Raw genomic sequence first — 20,730 nt, 5'->3', positions numbered from 1 at the left:
ATGCTAAGGCACATGGAGAGCAAGGAGGTGGTTGGTGACAGCCAACATGGCTTCACCAAGGGCAGATCGTGCCTGACCAATTTGGTGGCCTTCTATGACGGGGTGACGGCATCGGTGGACAAGGGACGAGCAACTGACATCATCTACCTGGACTTGTGCAAAGCTTTTGACACTGTCCCGCACGACATCCTTCTCTCTAAACTAGAGAGACATGGGTTTGATGGACGGACCACTCGGTGGATAAGGAGTTGGCTGGATGGCCGCACTCAGAGAGTGGTGGTCAACAGCTCAATGTCCATGTGGAGACCGGTCACGAGTGGCGTCCCTCAGGGGTCCGTGCTGGGCCCGGCCCTGTTCAACATCTTTGTTGGCGACATGGACAGTGGGATAGAGTGCACCCTCAGCAAGTTCGCCGATGACACCAAGTTGTGTGGTGCAGTCGACACACTGGAAGGGAGGGGTGCCATCCAGAGGGACCTTGACAGGCTGGAGAGGTGGGCCTGTGCCAACCTCATTAAGTTCAACCAGGCCAAGTGCAAAGTCCTGGGTCATGGTAATCCCAGGCACAAATACAGGCTGGGCAGAGAATGGATTGAGAGCAGCCCTGAGGAGAAGGACTTGGGAGTGCTGGTGGATGAGAAGCTCAACATGAGCTGGCAATGCGCCCTTGCGGCCCAGAAGGCCAACCGCATCCTGGGCTGCATCAAGAGGAGCGTGGCCAGCAGGTGGAGGGAGGTGATTCTCCCCCTCTACTCTGCCCTGGTGAGACCCCACCTGGAGTACTGTGTCCAGTTCTGGAGCCCCCAGCACAAGAAGGACATGGACCAGTTGGAGAAGGTCCAGAGGAGGGCCACGAAGATGATAAAAGGGCTGGAGCACCTCTCTTATGAGGACAGGCTGAGAGAGTTGGGGCTGTTCAGCCTGCAGAAGAGGAGGCTCCGGGGAGACCTGATAGCAGTCTTCCAGTACCTCAAGGGGGCCTACAAGATCCCCCAAGGGGATAGGCTGTTTAGTAGGGCCTGTTGCGATAGGACGAGAGGTAATGGTTTTAAAATAGAGGGGGGTAGATTTAGATTAGAAATTAGGAAAAAATTTTTTACGATGCGGGTTATAGAACACTGGAACAGGTTGCCCAGAGAGGTGGTGGAGGCCCCATCTCTGGAAGCGTTCAAGGCCAGGCTGGATGAGGCTCTGAGCAACCTGACCTAGTCAGGGATGTCCCTGCTCCTTGCAGGGGGGTTGGACTAGGAGACCTTTGAAGGTCCCTTCCAACTCTAACCATTCTATGATTCTATGATTCTATGAAGTTGATAATTATTGAGAGAACAGACACAGTCACAAAGACAATATCATCACAGAAGGATCCTTATTTTTGAAGGAAACCAACCAAAGAGCACATTGTTAAACTTGTGCACTGTTTCCTATGATAGTGTGTACATAAATACAAGTATATTTAAAAAAATATTGTGGAGGCGTGTGGTGAGTTGTATGAGATCCGTTTCTTCTAGAACTGTTCCAGAGCAGAAACATGGTTAAGTCATATTGAAACTCTGCAGAAATCTCTTTAATAAAAATCACACATTAACATTACACATCTTTGAAGTGCTCTGCATGTGTTAAAATAAATACACCTAAATACACTAGTAAATAAATATGTGATGTGAATACCAATATATTTGGATCTTAAAGTTACTTTTTAACAAATAATTTATTGCTGAAAATTATTCCATTCACTTTATTTTAATTCTAGACAATTTTTCTGCCTACTAGAGTTCCTTCTTGATTGTCTGATAATTAAACAGAATCCTGTCAAGTTTAAATAATCGCTAGTATTTTGCAACTTAATTCCCAATACAAACAGACATATGTTTAACTGTAAACATTTGCTTACGTGCCCTTCCTGAAGTAAGGCTTAAATGCTCTCTCTGGTACAACACTAACCGCTCAGCCCATCTATTGAGAACTTAAAACTTGCAAACGCAGGATCAGGTCTTGTACTAGGAAAATAAGAAGAAAAATCCTCATGTAGAAATAATATAATCTACAGCTGGCACTGGAGAACCTGAAAATATATCATTCAATGGCATCAATCCATCTAGAATTTTAAGAATCAGCATGAAGAAACAGAAATGTAGAGAGAATTTGATCTTTATTTAGGCCTATTTAAGAAAAGTTGCATCATATTCAGATAGTCTAACACTGCAAAAAAGATTTTACTGGACTGATAAAATTATTAACATCACCAATTTAAGGCAGCTGTTACATAGTGTTACATTAATATTTCAGTTAGATTGAATTCTTCTTCGGATACATTCATGCAATTAACTTCTACTGTATTTTTACACTGTACTTTGAAATATATAGGATTGTTTTGTTTCTCCATATTAGACCTATCTGGTTAAGCTTTTCTCAAACAATACAGAGAATGGACTCATTGTTCTTCTTGGTGGAAATGAAACAATTTAATGACTTAATGATTTAATGACTTATTTTGAAGCAAGAAACTCACATTGAGAATGCCATGGAGATAAATATACATTTTATACGTATATGTCACATGCAAGCATGGAGAAATAGGAATGGAGGTTGAAACATTATTATTATTCTTAGCTAAAATAATTTTCCCTCCATATAAAACCCAAAAATATCCTTGCACTGAGCAGAGGCCCCATTAAACTTCCTCCTTTCCAAGATTCCTCTCCATGCCAACCTCTGTTGGGGATGAGAAATCTTCTATGGAGCCATAAACAATCGCCTCTATTGTTCAGTCCAATTTTGGCTTTTCTTTTCCTTCTTCAATACCTGAAAACATGGAGAACAGCTTTTAAAAACCTCTCAATGAATAAGAATGAAGAGTTTACTTAGAGAGGTTCTTCTAATGCATTAATTTTTCTTTTCCCTTTATTTTTGTTGTTTCTCCCATACTTACTCACATGTCCTTGCATTTGTTACCTCACCTGCTGTGAACGAAAAGAGCATCTGCACACCTGATGGCAGTGGTTGTCCAGTAATGAACAGCATAACCCTCCCTCCCTCCAGACCATTTTCAAATCAGCCTAACCCCCTGCCGCACACTCAGTCTTTTGACTACTCCAGGGGTCTGGGAACAGCTAGTTCCCTCACCTCCACTGCTTACCTACAAGCAAATTAAAGTAGATGTTACTATAGCTGAAGCTAAGCAGGCGACTTTATTTGAAAACAAGCTTTTAAAATTGTGTTTCAGAATTCAGTAACTCTAACCCTACCTTCATTTTAACATCGAATTTTAAAATATTTGCAAGTACATCTCCCTTTTTGTCAGTACAAGAATGAAGAATCAATTACTGTTGATAAGGTGCCTCTCTCATCTTGTAACGACCATGCCTTTCAACAATACCAGGAGGGCTGAGTTAAGCGTAGGGCTCCTTAAAGAACTTATCCTTGCTTCACGACTTGTTTCTTTTCTGTGCTGAGCAAAGTCTGGGCCGGGCAGCAGATAGTGTTTTTTCTGGCAATGAAAACATTCAGCTATTTCATGTGCCTGTTCCTGGACAATGAATTACTATTGGTATCTGACAAAAGTATTGTTCTTCTGACTAAGCCCTCTCTGCCAGACATCTCAAATACAAATATTTCTTTTGGAGGTTTTCAGGCCTGCTGCATGCTGGAAAAGAAAAGACTTCTGAGGACTGAAGGCAAAAAGAGAAGCAACGTTTGGGAATGCTGAGAGGAAAATCCAGTCACAAGTAAGATCACCTGCTAATGCAATATACTCATAGATGGCAGACACACTGAAAGTAACTTTAAAAACAGAGTTAATTAATTCCAATATGGGAAACAATAAGACCCATCTGCAGTTAGAAAGCACAACTGCAGCGCTGCCTTGCTGAAAGAAGCAACATGGAAACAAATGGGTCTGCACGTTGCCAGCAGCCCAGAAACAATGGCCCTGTGTGTTGCTGGCAAACTAATGTAATGGAAGAGCCACAGTTGAAGATTTAACAACCAAAACAAGAGGACAGGTCCAAAAGATTATAGTGGGTTTTTAAGGCTTCTCCAAAGCCAATCTTGAGTCTTCTGCTTTCTCCTGGAAGGAACCTTTCCAATAGTTTAAATGAGCTGTTTTATTTGCCTTTTTAAAAGAGCCTCTTTCCTTTCTTCTGAAGCACTCTACTGCAGATGCATCAAATAGTTTGGCAGGAATGCAGACACCCTCAGAACTGTGGACAGACACTGGCTTGTACAAAGGGCAAATTTTTCCTTGCCTACCATGTTTGTGGTTTAACTTGGAAAAACTAACTGCAAATCATTTTGTCAGTAGTGAGGTTTTATTTAATGCATCTCCAGAGGAAAAGGAAAAAACTCCAAACCCAACCCAACCCCCCTCTCACTCCAGAAATCTCATGGCAGACTGCTTTGATTTGCAAGCTTACTGCTCAAAAGCTGCTTTTAAATGTACAGTTTTCAAATAATATTCTCCCAAGTCTTGTATGGTGACAGACTGGCATTATTTTACATCTCTGCTGTTTGTGGTGTGCCTGTCACACACTTCAGGCTGGGTTCACGCAAAGTGTTTCAAGCACAGCCAACCAGCAGGTGACTCCTGGCATTTTCTGGTTTGCAAGTGCTTGAGCCACAAGGGACTTTGGATCAGTATTCTTTAATCAAATCAAAGAAATGATGGAGAGAATAATAATGCCATGGTGGACCTTCGAAGAGGTTGGAAGAATGACCTAATTGACACTAGCTTCTCTAGGGTGGATGGCCACAAGAGCTAGGGATTTTGTTACACATACTGTGAAATAGTGAGGGAGATTTTCCAACATTTACTTGTTCATGGACTTGGTAAGAACATGTGATTCTTCACCATATGATTATTCTTCATATAGGACTTAGGTCAAGTGAAATTATTCCTTGTGGCAGCCTTTTTTAGAAATTTCTTTCCTGAATTAACTTAAGCAAGTTAAATAGATGTGAATCATACTGAGGAGTGAAAATCAGACTTGAACACTGTGACCAATGATCGCTGGTTCTAGAGCAAAAACAAAAAGATTATACCCAGGTGCTAATAGGAGCAACTGGCAAGTAAAACAGCTTTGAGCTTCTGGCATTAGGTTCTACCTATTACTGGAGGACTTGTTAAAAGAGATTTGTGTGTGCAATAAACTACCACATGAATTTACGGTGTATTAACCAGTGCACACTAAGTTTCCCAAAAAGGGATACAGGTTGTTTATATGGTTCCAATGAATGTAATGACAGAATTCCCATGGAGCATGGATTTAACTCCAATTGTGATTTGTCTCTGAGGTGATTATGAATGTTTGCTTATTTCAGGCAATTTAATAAATGAAAAAAACGTAGCCCTCCTCACTAAATAAAACCAGGACAACATCTTTCATAGATTAAAGAACCTACTTTTAATCTTGTGTTTGTCTTATTTTCCATTTTCCTTTACTCAGCAATGGGTGGTCTAGGTAGGGTAGATGATGCAGAGTCTGCAAAGTTTTGTTTAGCCCACACTGAGGTGATCTTTCATCCTATTATTTTACTGACATGAACATATTAATTTTCCTTGGGTAAATTTATAAGCAGACAACATCTTATACCTGAAAATACTAAAAAGATATATTTTTATTTCTAAGTCTAAGATTACTATTAACAGCATTCCCAGGGAATGATATTTTATTCTAGCTGCATTTAATGAATTCATCAGCTAATAAGTGGGTTGTAAACCAAGTGGGTTGTAAACCTCTCAGGTAATTGTCAACAGCTCTTAAATTAGTATTGGAAGTTATAAAAAAGAATACATATTCATAGCTCATCATGCTCTCCAGCAGCCATTTCGTTCATCTGGCTGCTTTTAAGAGCAAGCAAGACTTGAGCAGTGGAACTTCTGTCATTTGCCTTTGGTTTAGCCAGTTTAAAACCTTCTCGACTTTCAGGGGAGCATACTCAGTTCCCAGGAGTGTATTTCATGAGTTAATATTTCTAAAACAATACTCACATTTTTGGGTATCCCAGATGTAGTTGTTCAGGACCTCTCCCACCAAGTAGAATATGTTAATTATTACGGTAACAGCTGCAAAAAAGATTACTTTGACACCTGGGCTAAGGTGCTCAAGAAGTGGGTACACCCACACTCCTGTGACGTGGTGAATCCAGCACACCCTGAAACAAAACAAAAATGACAAGTACTGACTCTTACAGTCCTGTTTTTCAAAAGTAGCCTGAGCTGAGCTACTTTAACCTGAAAAGCAATTATTTGAAAGGACTGCAAGCTGCAACTGACCTGGAGCACCTGGATGACATCCACCCAGAACAGACATCACAAATTATGAAACTACGACTGATTTTCCACAGTCTTTGCAGTCTTCTACTGCTTTGTTTTAAATTTAATATGAGCATTTGGCCAATTTGCATGTTCTGATGTAGGCAGGTATGCCCTTGCTGCATGTATATTTACGAGGAATACAGATCTCTGTTTTGTGCGGCAGTGTGGAAACTGCAGCACCCTCTGAACATTTAGGGTTCTCCAGGCTCTCCTACGCAGCCTAAATCTCTCCTTTCTGCGGCATCCTCCTTTCATTTTGTACACATTTGTGTGTTTCTGCTGCTTCTCCTCACTACACCTGGCAAGCACCTCAGTTTTTGGGTTTGCGAGAAACATATGTTTCAGCTTCTCTCTGAGGGAATAATTTCTTCAGCACCCATGTTTTCGGCTGCTTCTTGTTTTCTTTCAGTTACCTGCTATCATTTGAGATCTAATAATTTTTCCTCTAGGTGGGATAAACTTTTTTTTTTTTTTTTTAAATAAATGATCTCATCAGTGAAATTCTGCCCAGGTCCATGCTCAATAGACAGTAAAGTAAAAGCAATGATGGTGATTTGCTGGAGACACGGAGATTTTTAGCTTTCAACTACAGTGGAGTTTGTTGGTATGCTAACCCAGGAGACAGTGTCAGCTTTACTGCAGTGCAGCCTGAAGAAACACTCCAAGTACGTGGTTTTGCTGTGTATGACTGCAGTGGCCACCTGCACCCCCTGAAGGGATAGCTTTTGCATTGAAACCTGACATGGTGAGTGGTGAAGTCAGAGGGAGCAGAGCAAGTCCATACGTTCCAGTAGGTGGAAGCTAAGAAAGGCAAGCGCTGACAAACAATTGAGCAAACATCATGGAGGCAAACCAGGAAAAGTGCTCAGTGGAGACAGGCTGTGGCCTGTGAGCTGCTGGTCTCTTTTCAAGAATGTAAATCTCTTCTCTTCTGACCCAACAATTTGAGAGAGAAGCTCACAGTGAAGCACAGCTAGAGAAGACTCAGCAGCTGTACAGACTATTATTGACGGGGATTTCCACGTCCATCTGATCTGCTTCACTTGCTGATACTTCCACTTGTTTAAGGAAGACTTTTGATCACTAGATCAACAGTCACAGTCTCCTGAAGGACAGAGTCACAGAAGTCAATCCAAAACTATTACCATAAATGCCTGTCACACAGAGAGTACAGAATCCCTGTTTAACAATTCTCCGCCACCCTGGAAATGTATATGGTTGTCATAGCTTCCCTCCTCCTTAGAAAAGCTTTTATTACAGCCAAACCCTTAACAGTTGGACACTTCATGTAGGAATTTACATGTGTCAGTAAATTAATCTGCATGATCTAAATGCAGATTAAAAACCCTTTCTCAAAATGAGTTCACATATGGAAAATGATCTCTGTACTTCACAGAGTTATTTTCCACAACATTCCTCTATGCCAGAATTAACCCAACAAGATAAAGGCATCTGGGAAAAAATAGAGTTCCTGTGTAACCCATGGTAACAGGGGATACTATGTTCCTCTTGATCAAAGAAAAAGATGGGACAGTTGAGTAGAAGGTAATGGGATGTCCCCTACTCTCAGGCTGGTTTAGCAGGGAATGTCTATTATTGCCTAACATTTATCAGTTTAATTTGCTTTCACTTCATCATCATTCTGTGGAAAAAAAAGCACCAAGGAAAAAGCTTGAACAAAAGCCAGTGCTTCTTTTAAACTTATTTTCTCTGTTGTGATGAAACTGCCCAGCACTATAAAGCACCTTTACAGAGGGACTTTCCAAGGGACCTTCTAAACTGCATCTACATAGCTAACTTCATGAACCAAGTATAGTGGCATTTACTAGAATGCATTTATGCTGGAAAGAGGAAATATCTTCTAAATCCAGCCAATGAGTCACTGATGAGCTCCTGAATGTCAGCAATCTCTGGTTAGTTCAGAGTCTTTGAGTACAGCTCATGCACTCTGCTTTCTGCTGCCCAGCATGGGAGCCCATTCATTGCCTGGTGATACTACTCGTGCGTTCAGCGTAGCTGTTGTACGCCTGTCCCCGGTGCAGCCACACTGTAGGAACTCATGCTTTGAGCAGAAGAAGTAGCAAGGACCACTCAGGAGACAACAGTCACAAACTCACCTGATCAGTTGCCCTGATCTTCCTTAAAATGCATTGTACCACACTGCTCGCTGCGCTGAGGTGGAGTAATATTAGCCTTCTCTCCACTGAGCAGTGACAGGCTGAGTATTCCTGCATTGTCTATACCACAAATGGGAGCAGCAAAAGGAACAACTGCTGCCATGGAAACCTCACCTGATGGCCTTTCTTAGTGGGTTTGTTCCTGCTTGAATACAAGCTATCTCAACGCCGCACAATAAAAGGCTGATCAACCGAAGGCATAAAGCTTCCACACAATATTGCTGATTACTAATGCTAATGAATGCCTTCAATGTTGCAATTCTAGTAGTCATTATTCCTGTCCAACCTCATTATTAGATAAGCACAGGGGAGCATGCATTAAGATTTACGTAGCAGTGCAAATCTAGATCCAATTTAAGACCCTGTTATTGAACAGGTATAAAAAATGGGTCATTTAGATAAAAATAAAATGAGGAAAAAAAGTTTAAGCTAAAACTGGACTGACTACTTTTAAGAAGATAAAATTAACCTGAACCTCCCTGTGTTTTGGTTCTGTGGCAGCCCAAGAGCCATAACCATGTGTTTTCAAAGATGAATGTGTTACAGGTCACGGAGCTCATTTAGCCATTTGTTAGAACTGATACAAAAATGAGGAATGGAAACATTCACACATTGTATTCCAATTAAAATGTCTGTTAAAAAAAGTGATGATTTTTTGAAATTTTCAACCAGGTGGCATAGAAATCTGAAAAAGCTATTTGAAAGCATACAATACTTCTTCTTTTTAAAAAATCTGTTCAAAAATTTGTATACTTCTAGTATACAGCAGATGTATATCCTATCAAATGAAATGAAAACTATGCAGAGAAGATAGATGTACACTTATTCTTTGGCTACAGATCTTTTGTCAATGAGGACAAGTAACTACAAAAGTTGTTGTAACCTTGTGGTTTATGTGTGCTCTACCTGTCACTTTGAGTAATGCAGCTGCTGGAACAGCACGTGTAAAACTTAGTCCTGGTAGAAGCAAGTTCAACACGTGGATATAACAGCAGATAACCATGACAACCAAAAGGTTTTGCAATAGGAGACATGTTGCAGAAAATGGTTGCCTCTTCATGATGCTTGCTCTCAGCTACAGGAATTTGAATATACTTGCACAGGCATCACAGCTTGGCAGCACATTGTGGTCTGAACTCTTGAGAGTCTCCACCCATTTCCTGCCCAAGTTGAGTCCTTCAGCGGAGTCCACAGCCAAACAACAATCAGCACTATGTGTTCTGGAAACAGGAACTATTAGGTGAGGGGCTGTGTAACTTTTCAAGAGCAGTGAATGAGAGGACACAGCATAATAACACATGTCATAAAATGGCTGAAGAGCTCTCTGTGCTCTTCCTCATAACAGAAGAAGCACTTCAACAGAACTCAGAGACAAGAAATTCAAATCTGTAATGGAAATATCTTCCTGAATGATACACAATTAACCTCTGGAATGCTCTACCCTACCTTTCAGTAATACATCACTGAAATAAAGATATTTAAAAAGTTCTGAAATATACAAGTTTGGAAGTCTCAGTCCATCCCTCTTCTCTGGGCGGTATCATGCAACTCTAGCAAGCTTCTGAAGTCAGGAGACTGTACAAGCAACAAGAATGCGTACAGTCGTGCTCAAGTTCAAAGAGTACAAGCTATACAAACCATCAAGACCGAAGGGTCCAGGCACTGACTTTTTGACATAGGTTTTGGAAGAAAACTTCCCTTACAGGCTGGTTATTCCAAACTGGTCTGCCAAATCTTCTCCTGAAGCATGTGTCATCAGCTACAGCTAGAGCCTGGATACATGACTACTCTGACCTACTATGGCAGTTTCTTTCTGGTTACTTCTTGCAGCAGCAAGAAGTAACTTTCCTACTTCTGTGCCGTTCAGTTTTCCAGTGACTGGCGGAAAGGAAGGCTGAATCTTTGGTCCCAAACAAATCCTAGGCCAGTTCCTGTTGTGGCTACTCTTTACCAAACAACAAAACATGGGCATTTTCCACGCTTTTATTTAATGATCTTTCCTAGCATCACCCTCTTCCTTTTCCACAGAAAGTGAGAACTTTACCCAGAACTATTAAATTGTGGAATGTCTCCCAAAGGAGGTGACGGACTTACAGCAGCTGAGTCATTCAAAATGTGAAGGAACAAATCATTTGTGGCTGTAGAGTAGGGACCAATCCTGTGCTTTCAGAGGCAGGAGCACAAGGACCCACACTAAATCTGTTCTGCTTTGTGCTTCTAATATGGACTGATGTGAGGCACATTTTCTAAAAACCTTATGATCCTCACCCCCACCCCCTCCAAAACATAGGACAGCTTGTTCTGCCTCTAATCAGAACTGTTAAGATCTCAGACACATTAAGATGCTGGGCTTTTTATAATACCAGCCAGCCAAGCCTAAGTTACCTACACCAGGAATGTACATTGTTTAGAAATGTTAAAGACTAAAAAATAAGTTCAATTAACAGATATCAGTTAGGAAATAACAGCAACCATCCCTTCTTGTTCCAGTTTCTTATGCTGGATTCTTCTCTGTTGATCTTAGTGGTGCTGAACAATACGTGGGTCACAGGACTGTGCTACTGATATGGAGTGGCTTAAGCAGCCAGAAGAAATGTCCTGGAAAACTGCAGCTGCAAATAATGTCACATGCAAAACATACTCAGCCTGACATGACATGGTGCTGGCATCCTCTGGGATGAACAAAGCTTAGTAGAAATTTTTGTTTATGTACAGGTAGCTAGAATGACAGAAACTGGAGATTCACTGCAAGGTGTTGTCATCTTTGGAAGTAATCTATTTTTATAAATAATATTTCATTTTAAATATAGTAATGGTTGCTATGCCTTCTTGAGCTATATTTTAAGGAGCTGCACAAGCAAGAATGTATTATCCATACATGTCATCTGTGACTGTACTGTTGCTTTGACGGAAATATTTGAGGATGTGGAGGTGGAGGGGAGCCAGAATGTAACAGTCCATAATGGCTATGGCAGACCTAACAGGCTGAGGATCCATGCAGCCTTCTCTCGCTGAAAACACTTCTGCTCTCCCATCCTCCTTCTGGGTCAGGTACAGGGGACGCTAATCTTCTCCTGGCCTATTTCTGCTGCTTCGACTTCTTCCTACTCTTTCCTGTTCTGAGTAGCTCTGGCTGCAACTCTTTTCTCCTCCTCTGCATTGTCTCATCTATCACCCACCTCTCCATCAGCCTTCCACTTATTTCAAAGCCTGTCTCTCTCTCCCCCTCCCAGATTCTCCCACTTACTTGCATGATTTCAGCTTTCAAGCTGCTGACCTGTGAGCTGCACATTTCCTTACGCTTTTGTCTTTTAACCCATGGTTCTAGTTCATCTCTCTTACTTGACTCAAGGACTTTTCACTTGTTTTTTCCCTAACCACTGATTCCTCTCATCTCAATTGAACTTCTGTCCCCAGTGCTCACTTTCAAAAGCATTCATGACCCCCTCCCTATACACAGACCCTCAGCACACCCTAGCACAGCCATGCTATGGCTCTCCTGTTCCATCAGTACCAGCAACCTCAGAAATCCTTCTGGTTTCTCTGTCCTGCCCTTCTTTATTGATATGGCTGTCAACTCCCACCAAGCTTCACACTCTAACTCTCCATGCCTCTCTTTTGAATGTCAAGGTTTATCCTAGCAGTCCACACACTTATCCCTTTGGCCACATCTGCTCCTTCTGATCCTCCTTTCCTTCTACGGAGAATCGCTAGTGGAAATCCTACAACAAGGCTGACAGCATCCATCTCAAATTCATTCCAAAATCTCAGCATACATTCCTTTCTTAAATTTGTTCAAGAAGAATTCAGCAAATTACTCCATCTAAATGCTCTCTCTTGGCAAATCTACAGAACTCTTCTAAAGTAATTTCAAGATAAACTTTATTTTCAAATGGAAGTTTAAAGGTACCTGAGCTATTTAAACAGATTTATCAAAGGATGAAAGAATGAATCAAGTCCAAGCTTGGCACATGTGGAGGCAGCTCCTAGTGGATTTGAGATAGCAACAAGAGAGCAGATCGAGTCTTCTGCTCCCAAACACGTAGCCCAACATGACTAGAGCAGTGGAGTCAGCTTCTTAGGATCTGTTTTTTGGCATTCGCAAGCACACAAAAGCAGAGAAAACAAGAAAACCATTTTAAATAAACGTATTTGTCTCAGTTTATTTTAGGGACATATTAGGCTCTGATATTAGTTACCATGAGGTCATTCTTATTACAAGGAGCAACACATTTCTGGCTCTTTTCTGGTCCTTGACAACCAACTTTGTACACCCATTGGCAGTATTTTCTGGTAGTACTGGCAAGCTCATGGGTTTTCTTAGCACTGTCTAGATTTAACAATTCAATACAAATTATGACCTTTTCAAGCCATGCTAAATAAAGCCAATCGGCCTTTCCCGTCTTCTTCCATGGCCTTGATCCTGAAAGTCCATGTATGGTTGTGACAGGCAATGCAAGTCTGTGAATGCTCTGCCTGGGCACAGTTCTTTAAGAGCAAGGGAGAGCTCTCCCTCACAGAGAGCACATGAGCTAAGTGTGCCTCCTGAAATGCTCTCTGACTGAAGAGAGAGAATGCAATAAAAAAAAAGAAAAATAGAAAAAGGTTTTACTCTTCAAGAAAGGATGTTTCTCAGATAACATATCTCTGACTAATGCTCAGGGGATATCAAGTTATTTAGTTACATTCTTCCAACTTTAGTGATTCTATTCAGAATTGTTTGCCTGTTTTCTCCTTTATCAAATATACATAATAAAAGCTTGCTATTCCACCACCTTTCATACGTGAAAGATTCAGTTACATAGAAAATAAAATAGAAGCTTTCCTCTACTTGGATTTGAAAAAATTGCATTATCAGAATCAAACCTAAACACTATCCTCCTATATGCTCCTTTACAGTACAAAGTGCAACATGATACATAAATCATGCAGCATGGTAAGAAGGTTTCAGCTGAGGTGGGGAGAGAGTTCAAAATTCAAGGGCAAAACATAAAGAACATCTCATTAGCAACTGTCTCCACTTTATACTGAGAGTGTTGCAGTGAAAACCCTTCTGCTGAGGGAAAAATGATGTAGGGATAAGGACAAATTCTCAAGTGGCAGATTCCTAACTTCTAGATAAAAAACATAAGTCAAGAACTAAGTTCCAGTAGGGAACCTGTGCACAACCAAAGGTACAAAGGAAGGATGTTCCACTAGGCTGTATGTATCTACATCATTTGCAGGTGTAGTCTCATTTTAATGCACCTTGCTAACCTTGAGAGCTCTAAATAGTACACCAACAAGGGTAGCAAATACGAATTAAGTAATTCCAAACCCTCTAAGTGTCAAAGATAGGCACACTCTTACTGAGAGGGATGAAAAATCCCCACTTTTCATACTTTCTGGTAGGTTTTCCCAACCTATGAATATGAGATACATTGTATTGGTATAATCGAGCCAAGATCTGGCTTGCAGCCTCAACCAAATCTTGGATAGAGGCTTCAACAACACTTGCAGGCTGAAGACATGCAGAACTTGCAGATGGTGGCACAGTGCAGCCTGTGTCTGCCTCCAGTCTTCCCCAAAGATCTTCTTTCATGAGAGTAGAAGGAAAAATGGGCTGTAAGTGCAGAATCTAGCAGGATGACCTTTAGGCTGAATAAGCAATTGTCTCAGACCATCTTCAGAGAAATCACAACTTGGAAGAAGGCGAGTCACTTGAGAGCAGCCCTATCCATTTTGGAAATAATCTATGCGTAGGCAAAACCAATAAACAGCAAAAGCAAACGGAGATGATCATAGGTTGTAACTGGGTATCTGCTTAGTAGTTAATTTCTTAATGCAGAATCTTCTTCCCCCACTTTACTTGTCCTACAATTTCCTTTTACCTTGTACTTGCAGCGGTGAGATGTAGATGCACTGTAGCAGGCAGGATCAAGCCATATGAGTACCACACTGATACTATCACAGATTCTTGAAAGATTTTAAGACACCTCTGGGGTTTTTTTTGCTTGCAGAACTGTATTGTTTCAGTTTTTCTATTCCTATTGAATACTATTGCATGTGTGTACTCAGACAATTTTGAGAAAACAGGAGTCGCTATAGGAGGTCAGACCACAGGTACAGTAACTCTGCCAACCTGCCTCTAGGCACCCTTCAGAAGCAGGTTGAGAAATATCACTATTATGCATTAATATATATGGATTTTTAAAAAGTTACTTTCTCCTGAAGGAATCATTACATGTCTTTTTGCATGAGGCTGTTCTTATCTTACAATTACAAATATTATTCTTTTTTTAAGAAGGATGTGGATGTTTATAAAAGCAAATGGCAGAATGTGGCTGTTGTCCTGGGACACAACATCCCACTTCAGTGGGATTACTAGCATTTTATGATCACTCAGTGTGCATGGATGTGTATGAATGCCTCTCTTTCATTGGACTGAAGGGGCAAGTTGCATAGTTGAAGCAGTATGACAGTATTGCCTTCAGCTCATGTTCCTCTCTCTTTAATTTTATCTCACTTGATTGGTGGAAAAAGCACAATTATCCACAATTTCAGAAAATATCCTCTTAGCTGAGGGAAGGGTGTTGTGAGGCGAGAAGAAAGAATATGAGAAGTAAACAGGGGGTCATGAAATGCTTGCAGAAAGGATAAAGGATATATGGTATCAAAGGAGCACAGTAAATAAAACAAAGGTTCAGTGAAAAATAAAAGGCTAGAATCACCAAAGTAAATTAACTGTGTCACGTAAGTCAGGTGCTTGAATAGAAACTGCCCAAAGCCTTAATTTAATGTTGTGTAAGAAAGATTATTTCTGTTTTAGTTTAATTTTTCACAAACATTTGCATTTTTTAAAAACAAAGTTCAGAGTGTTTGGATTACTGGCTTATTCTGTAATCAATTTTACAGGAAGAATTTATGAACTAGTAAAGAAAAAAGACGGTGTTCTATCTTTTCTGTTGCCGCTTAAATACTGATGCAGGAAATCATTTGCCTATTCTCAATTTTATTTGATAGAACAAAAACCCTAAGCAATAAAACTAAGGTCCAAGAAAAACATTTAGCTTGAAAAAAGGTTGAAAAATGTACCCTTGGAAAGACCACTGCTTACACGGGATTGTTCAACAAATTCCTGTTGTGTGAGGTTTGGCATATACTTTCTAAAAATATAAGCATCTAGGGAAACCAGACAAAGCCCAGGTCTTGGACCAAACGAGGCATGCAGCGTGAATCTGTTAGCGATTATATCCATAATGAAATATGTGCCCAAATTTAGCAGTACAAAACCCCCAATACAATATGAAAACACAGCATGTACAGCCCTTACCATAAAATATAGCCAACAGCGAAGGTGCACACTGCAGCCAGTCCACAGCTCCTGCTGGGATACTGATGATGTGTTGTTCTCATCTCGATTAATACAAAGGGTAAAACTGTTGTATGCTGAAACAAACAAAACAACGGGGGAAAACCAGGTGATACAAATGATTCTCACTGCATTTCCATGCTAGTTCTACAATAAGAAACTTAATCACAAAAACCTGAAGACAATTTCTTGATGGTTAGAAAGACAAGGTAAAATGACTCTATAAAGTCGACCAATAACCCACACAATATCATTGCTGTAAGGTCCAGTTGTTCCAGAGCGTAGAGGAAAACTGAGTGAACAGAACCTGCCTTTCCTTTTGACCAGGAATCCAAGGCAGATACTCAGTGAGTAAAAAGGGGATGTGGCATGAGGGAACACAGGTCCCAGTTCCAGTTTGGCCTTGCGGTTGCTCTGTGATCTTTGCCACGTCACTTTCGTTATTTTGACCATTCAAGTTAGGAAGCAACACATCTGATTTTCAGAGACTCTAGGCACAAACAGTGCCAAATGAATGAATATAAATGGAGGTATTTAATGCTTCTGAGAATTAGGTTTAAATGTATCTCAATCTGGGGACTTGAAAACAGGGGACATATTTTCAAATGATAGCCTCAATACCTCAGTTCCTCCATCTGTAAGACAGGAGCAATTATCTTCTTCGGAAAGGTGTTGTGAATCTTAATTTGTTAGTTGTTGTGCAAAATGGTTTTAGATTCCCAAATGAAACATATGAAAGCCAAAGCTGTAAAAACCACTTTCAGCCACTTGTCTTTATTTAGCTGTGAAGGTCCTTATTTTGTCATTTTTCCATACACATTTCCCACACTGCCCCTTTTGAGAAGGTCTGTTCATCCAATTAATGTCAGCAACATGAAAAATTGCATCTAGCCTGCCCCAAACACTCGATGTCTAGATTTCAGAGTGCTGGCAGGCATGAAAATATACATAAGCGGCGGACAAATGTGCCAAGAAATAAACCCCATCATTTCTGAATACATAGCGCACCTAGGACCAGCATTATTGGTGACTCCAGAAACATACTCTGCCTTGCCACCATGGGGCCAAGTTATCACTGGTATCTAAAGGGAATCACTTCGGCTGAGAGCTTGGCTCTGGGGCTTGGTGTGACTGTGGCTGTGAACTCGCCTGCCCACTCCACAGGGAGGTTTGCAGATGCAAGGATTGCAAAGGCAGCTTAAGCCCTAAACCAGGTTCAATCCTTCCCCAAGCACTTGATCATCAACTGGAAAAGAAGGTTACAGCTTATGTTGTCCAGGTTCTGCACCAGATACGCACACATAGTTCTAGGGGGAGCTGGAGGGCCAAATTTGTAAGTTTACAATAATTATGCCGTAAACCCACACCGATTTTCACCAATGTGAAGGCAGGACAGATACAGAGTAGAAATATCCTTGCATGGATAAGAGGTCCAAATGAGAGGAAACAGAACAGAGTCTGAGCCTTTAACAACTGTGGAGAGGAAGAATTGTTTGAATGGGAAATGATAAGATAATGGAAATGCTCTGGCTCAGAGATGTAACATAATTTGAATCGGGTAACTGCTCTGATTTTCAAGGCATTAGTAATTAATGACTAGCATTTGGAGAATGTCAGGTAGATAATAAAGCAGTTAGGGGAGCTTTCAATTTCTTAGTCTTTTAACAATTTGTTCCATCCCCATCCCTTTAAACAGTATAAATCAGCATCAAGGGAATGCAAAGATGTTTTACATATAGTCTGCAATAGAGGTGTCCACTAGTAGACCAGAGGTCTATAAACTACGCAGGACCTTCAGAGTCCACTAACAGGGACTGACAGCAAAGCAAGCCCTGGAGATTCACCTGTATGTCTTACATCTGTCTGGAAAAGGTCTTCAGAAAGATCAGTAGCTCACTCTGCACAGCCCCCAGAGCAGGGTAGCTGGAGGCTGTGCAAATGTCTCCCGCCCTGCCTCCATAACCTCCTCAAGAGAAAAAAAAAAAGAAGACAACAAAGACTTTTAACTCCAAACCCTACCCTTGGTATTTCTTGTATGATGTAGTCTTGTTATCCAGTCACTTAGTCTTAACTCTTCACTATGTGGATGATGGTTACAGAGCCTGCGAGCTCTGTTTCTGAATGGAAATGTTTACCGCTTTAGATATTTCTTGTTGGTGTGCTCTTCATTGATGATAACAACTCAACAGCTTGCCAATTAAAAAGTAGTTAAAATAATTTCAGTAATCAACTCTTAATCTAGAGTTCTTTTCCCTCCTCCCAATTCCTGCGGTTATATAATAAAATAGGTCATTATTTTCCTAAATTCTCCTTTCTGCTCTTTTCTAAAGGTAAAGGGCTTTATACAGCTTTAATGAGCTGTATCACCGAAGAGTTTATGTACAAAATCCTGTCAAAAGTACAGTGCAATTAAAAGTGTAAGGAGAAAATCAGAGATGTGTATCTTTGATCTTAGTTATAGCAAATGTCAATGCTACCTGCAGTTTTACAAATCTAGAGTATGAACTTTGGTTTTAAAAGGTCCAGTGAAACTGCCACTCTAAAAAGCTGTTTCAGATGCTTTACCAAAACTACATCCAAGATAAAAATTCCCTTTCCTACACTTCAGGCCCTCCAAAAACCTTAATTTAAAAATAATGAAATTTTGTAGGCAGGGATACCTTCTGTCAAGCAGTGCCAATTAAAACTCTGGAACTATAACTCCCAGATTTCAATCAGACTGGCACCTGGACTGAAGCCTAGTGAAGGCGAACAGGGGTCAAATGCGCTTGGAGTGGGATCCATCAGGGCTGGGAACACTGCAGGAGACCAGAAATTTCCTACCCTCTAACGGTTTTGCCACTTGATTTCTCAATAAACTTGGGCCAATGGGAATCTGAGGCTTAGAGACAAAATAACATTGATGCTTCCCAGACCTCTTTGTTAAAGATCATGCCATGCTGACCAAAGATGTCCAGCTCGTATCTCTGGGACTAACCCCTTTCACTTACTGGCAGGCTGGAGGACAGCACATTTCTCACCTTGTTTGTCAAAGTATCTCCAGGGGCTTACTTGAGAGAAGATTAAGGAACGAGGAAGTTCAAATAACAAGGAGGTTTAAATGGTGAGGATGATTAGCTGCTGTAACAGCTTTCCCAGTAGTTGTTATTTTGCACCATTTAAAGTCTTTAAGAAAAGGGCAAATTTATAATTAGCGTATAATGACTACTACAGTATTATAATAGTAGTAAACTATGCTAGCACTAGTAATCAATGCTACATTGATAAGGCATTTTTATTACGGACTAAGTATTTCCAAGCAAAGCTGCATTTTTACCTGCACAGCTTATTCTGCTCCCCCTAAGACCAGCTGTTGCTGTGAGACAGTTTTGCCTGCACGGTTGTGCTGACACTAGAAACCTGAGCTGAGCAATGCTGCGGGTACATCAGGGAGCACTCTCTCCATCAGCTGTCGACACTTGCTGCACATGTGCCCTGGGGTGACAGCAGGCTAGAGGTAGCCCCCAGCCTTGCCTGGGCAGCAGTGAGGGAGATAATGAACCCTACCATTACCAGGAGCTCTTAGCTTGGGCTCAGTAACTATATCTACCAGCAAGAAAATTTACCCTGTTCACATCTTCTGCTGCAACCGCAGTGCTGCCTGCCAAGATGCCCTCCTGGCTACAAACCCCTTTTTCTCCGGACTGCCAAGGCAGTGACCTTCAGACCCATTTTTCATCCCTCTCTGAAGGAATCTGCCTGCCAAGACTGCCTCGTGCACTGATGCGCAGCGGTAAACCCCATTACTCCCCCACAACATCGCTCTGCCCAAAGCCCTCATGTCCCATCACTGTCTGTCCTTGCAGCGGGGAAGGGAGCTTTGACAGATCTTTATGCTTGCTAGGTCTGCTAGCAAGTGCTGGTCACTGCAGAGCAGCAAGCTGCAATTTCCTCCCCATTTTGAGCCTACCACACAGCACTGCTTCCTGACATCTCATCACCTACCAGTAGGGAAGAAATTTGGCTTTCTGAATCTTCAACTGCCGGTAAGGATGAATGAAAACAGAGAGAAACTAGCCCAATGTGTGAAGCTCAAGTGGAATGTGCAGGAAGGTTATCACATGGAGAATTTGATCCAGAAAACACTCGGGAGACAGACTCCAAAGGAGCAACCTCTGAGTGAAGCTGAATTAGCAGACACTGCAAAAAAGCCACCCTGAGACCTGCTGCAGGCGGATTAATTCCTAGAACCACTGCCATTGCTTCCTGAGAGAAACTCCGCTCATTAATGACTCTTTAAAATATATTTTTAAAATATGCACCAACTCGCACACAGCATTTATGTGCCTAATGACATTTGAGGCTGGAAAATCACATTACAAATAGGCAGCACACCTGTAGTGATGGCTTGACAACTTGAGCTTTGATGGAGGACTGTGCTTCCTCATTTTAGATGTGTGCTGCAACAGGTGGTTGGAAAAAAATATTTTATGCAAATCAGGTACATTAAGAATGAGTTCTGTAATAGTCTTTAGGCAAATTACGTTGCTCATTCTTGAAAGCCTCATTATATATTTTATCTTCTAATCAGTAAGTGCTGCTTTTTTTAACACTATTTTCATCAATACCTTGCTTGCCCTTTTCTCCTCCCTTAATTGTGTTTTAAAGGTAGTGTTAAAGCTTTTCAAAAGGTGCTAAACTGACAGCTTTGTGTATTGGTATCTTCCGTCCCTAGCACAAACACAGTGCTCTCTTCCCATGTCACCCAGTCCTGATCTACAGGGACTGTCCAGAACTACCTTTACAACAAGGAGTTCAGGTTAAAGCATCTGCTTTCTCAGATGCCCAGTCAGTACACAGCAGTTCTGCAGGGATGGTGAAATCGTCTGGACATCACCTAAATTGTGATT

At 41.2% G+C, this 20,730-nt stretch overlaps 1 protein-coding gene across 1 annotated transcript in view; it reads right to left on the bottom strand.

The window, feature by feature from the left end:
* Positions 1–2,130: 2,130 nt before the first annotated feature.
* AIG1 (androgen induced 1) overlaps positions 2,131–20,730 on the bottom strand; it is a 127,778-nt gene continuing 109,178 nt past the window's right edge. Inside the window, exons 4-6 of the mRNA XM_086744144.1 lie at positions 15,803–15,918; positions 5,987–6,150; positions 2,131–2,802 (exon numbers count right to left, since the gene is read on the bottom strand). Coding sequence (XP_086600270.1) covers positions 2,765–2,802; positions 5,987–6,150; positions 15,803–15,918 — 318 coding nt within the window. The 3' untranslated portion in view covers positions 2,131–2,764. The remainder of the gene's footprint in view (positions 2,803–5,986; positions 6,151–15,802; positions 15,919–20,730) is intronic.

This window comes from Chlamydotis macqueenii, chromosome 3, assembly GCF_036417535.1.
Source record: "Chlamydotis macqueenii isolate bChlMac1 chromosome 3, bChlMac1.mat, whole genome shotgun sequence".
Classification (NCBI taxonomy): domain Eukaryota; kingdom Metazoa; phylum Chordata; class Aves; order Otidiformes; family Otididae; genus Chlamydotis; species Chlamydotis macqueenii.
Note: the sequence above shows the minus strand (reverse complement) of the source record. Positions and strands in the feature narration are given on the sequence as shown.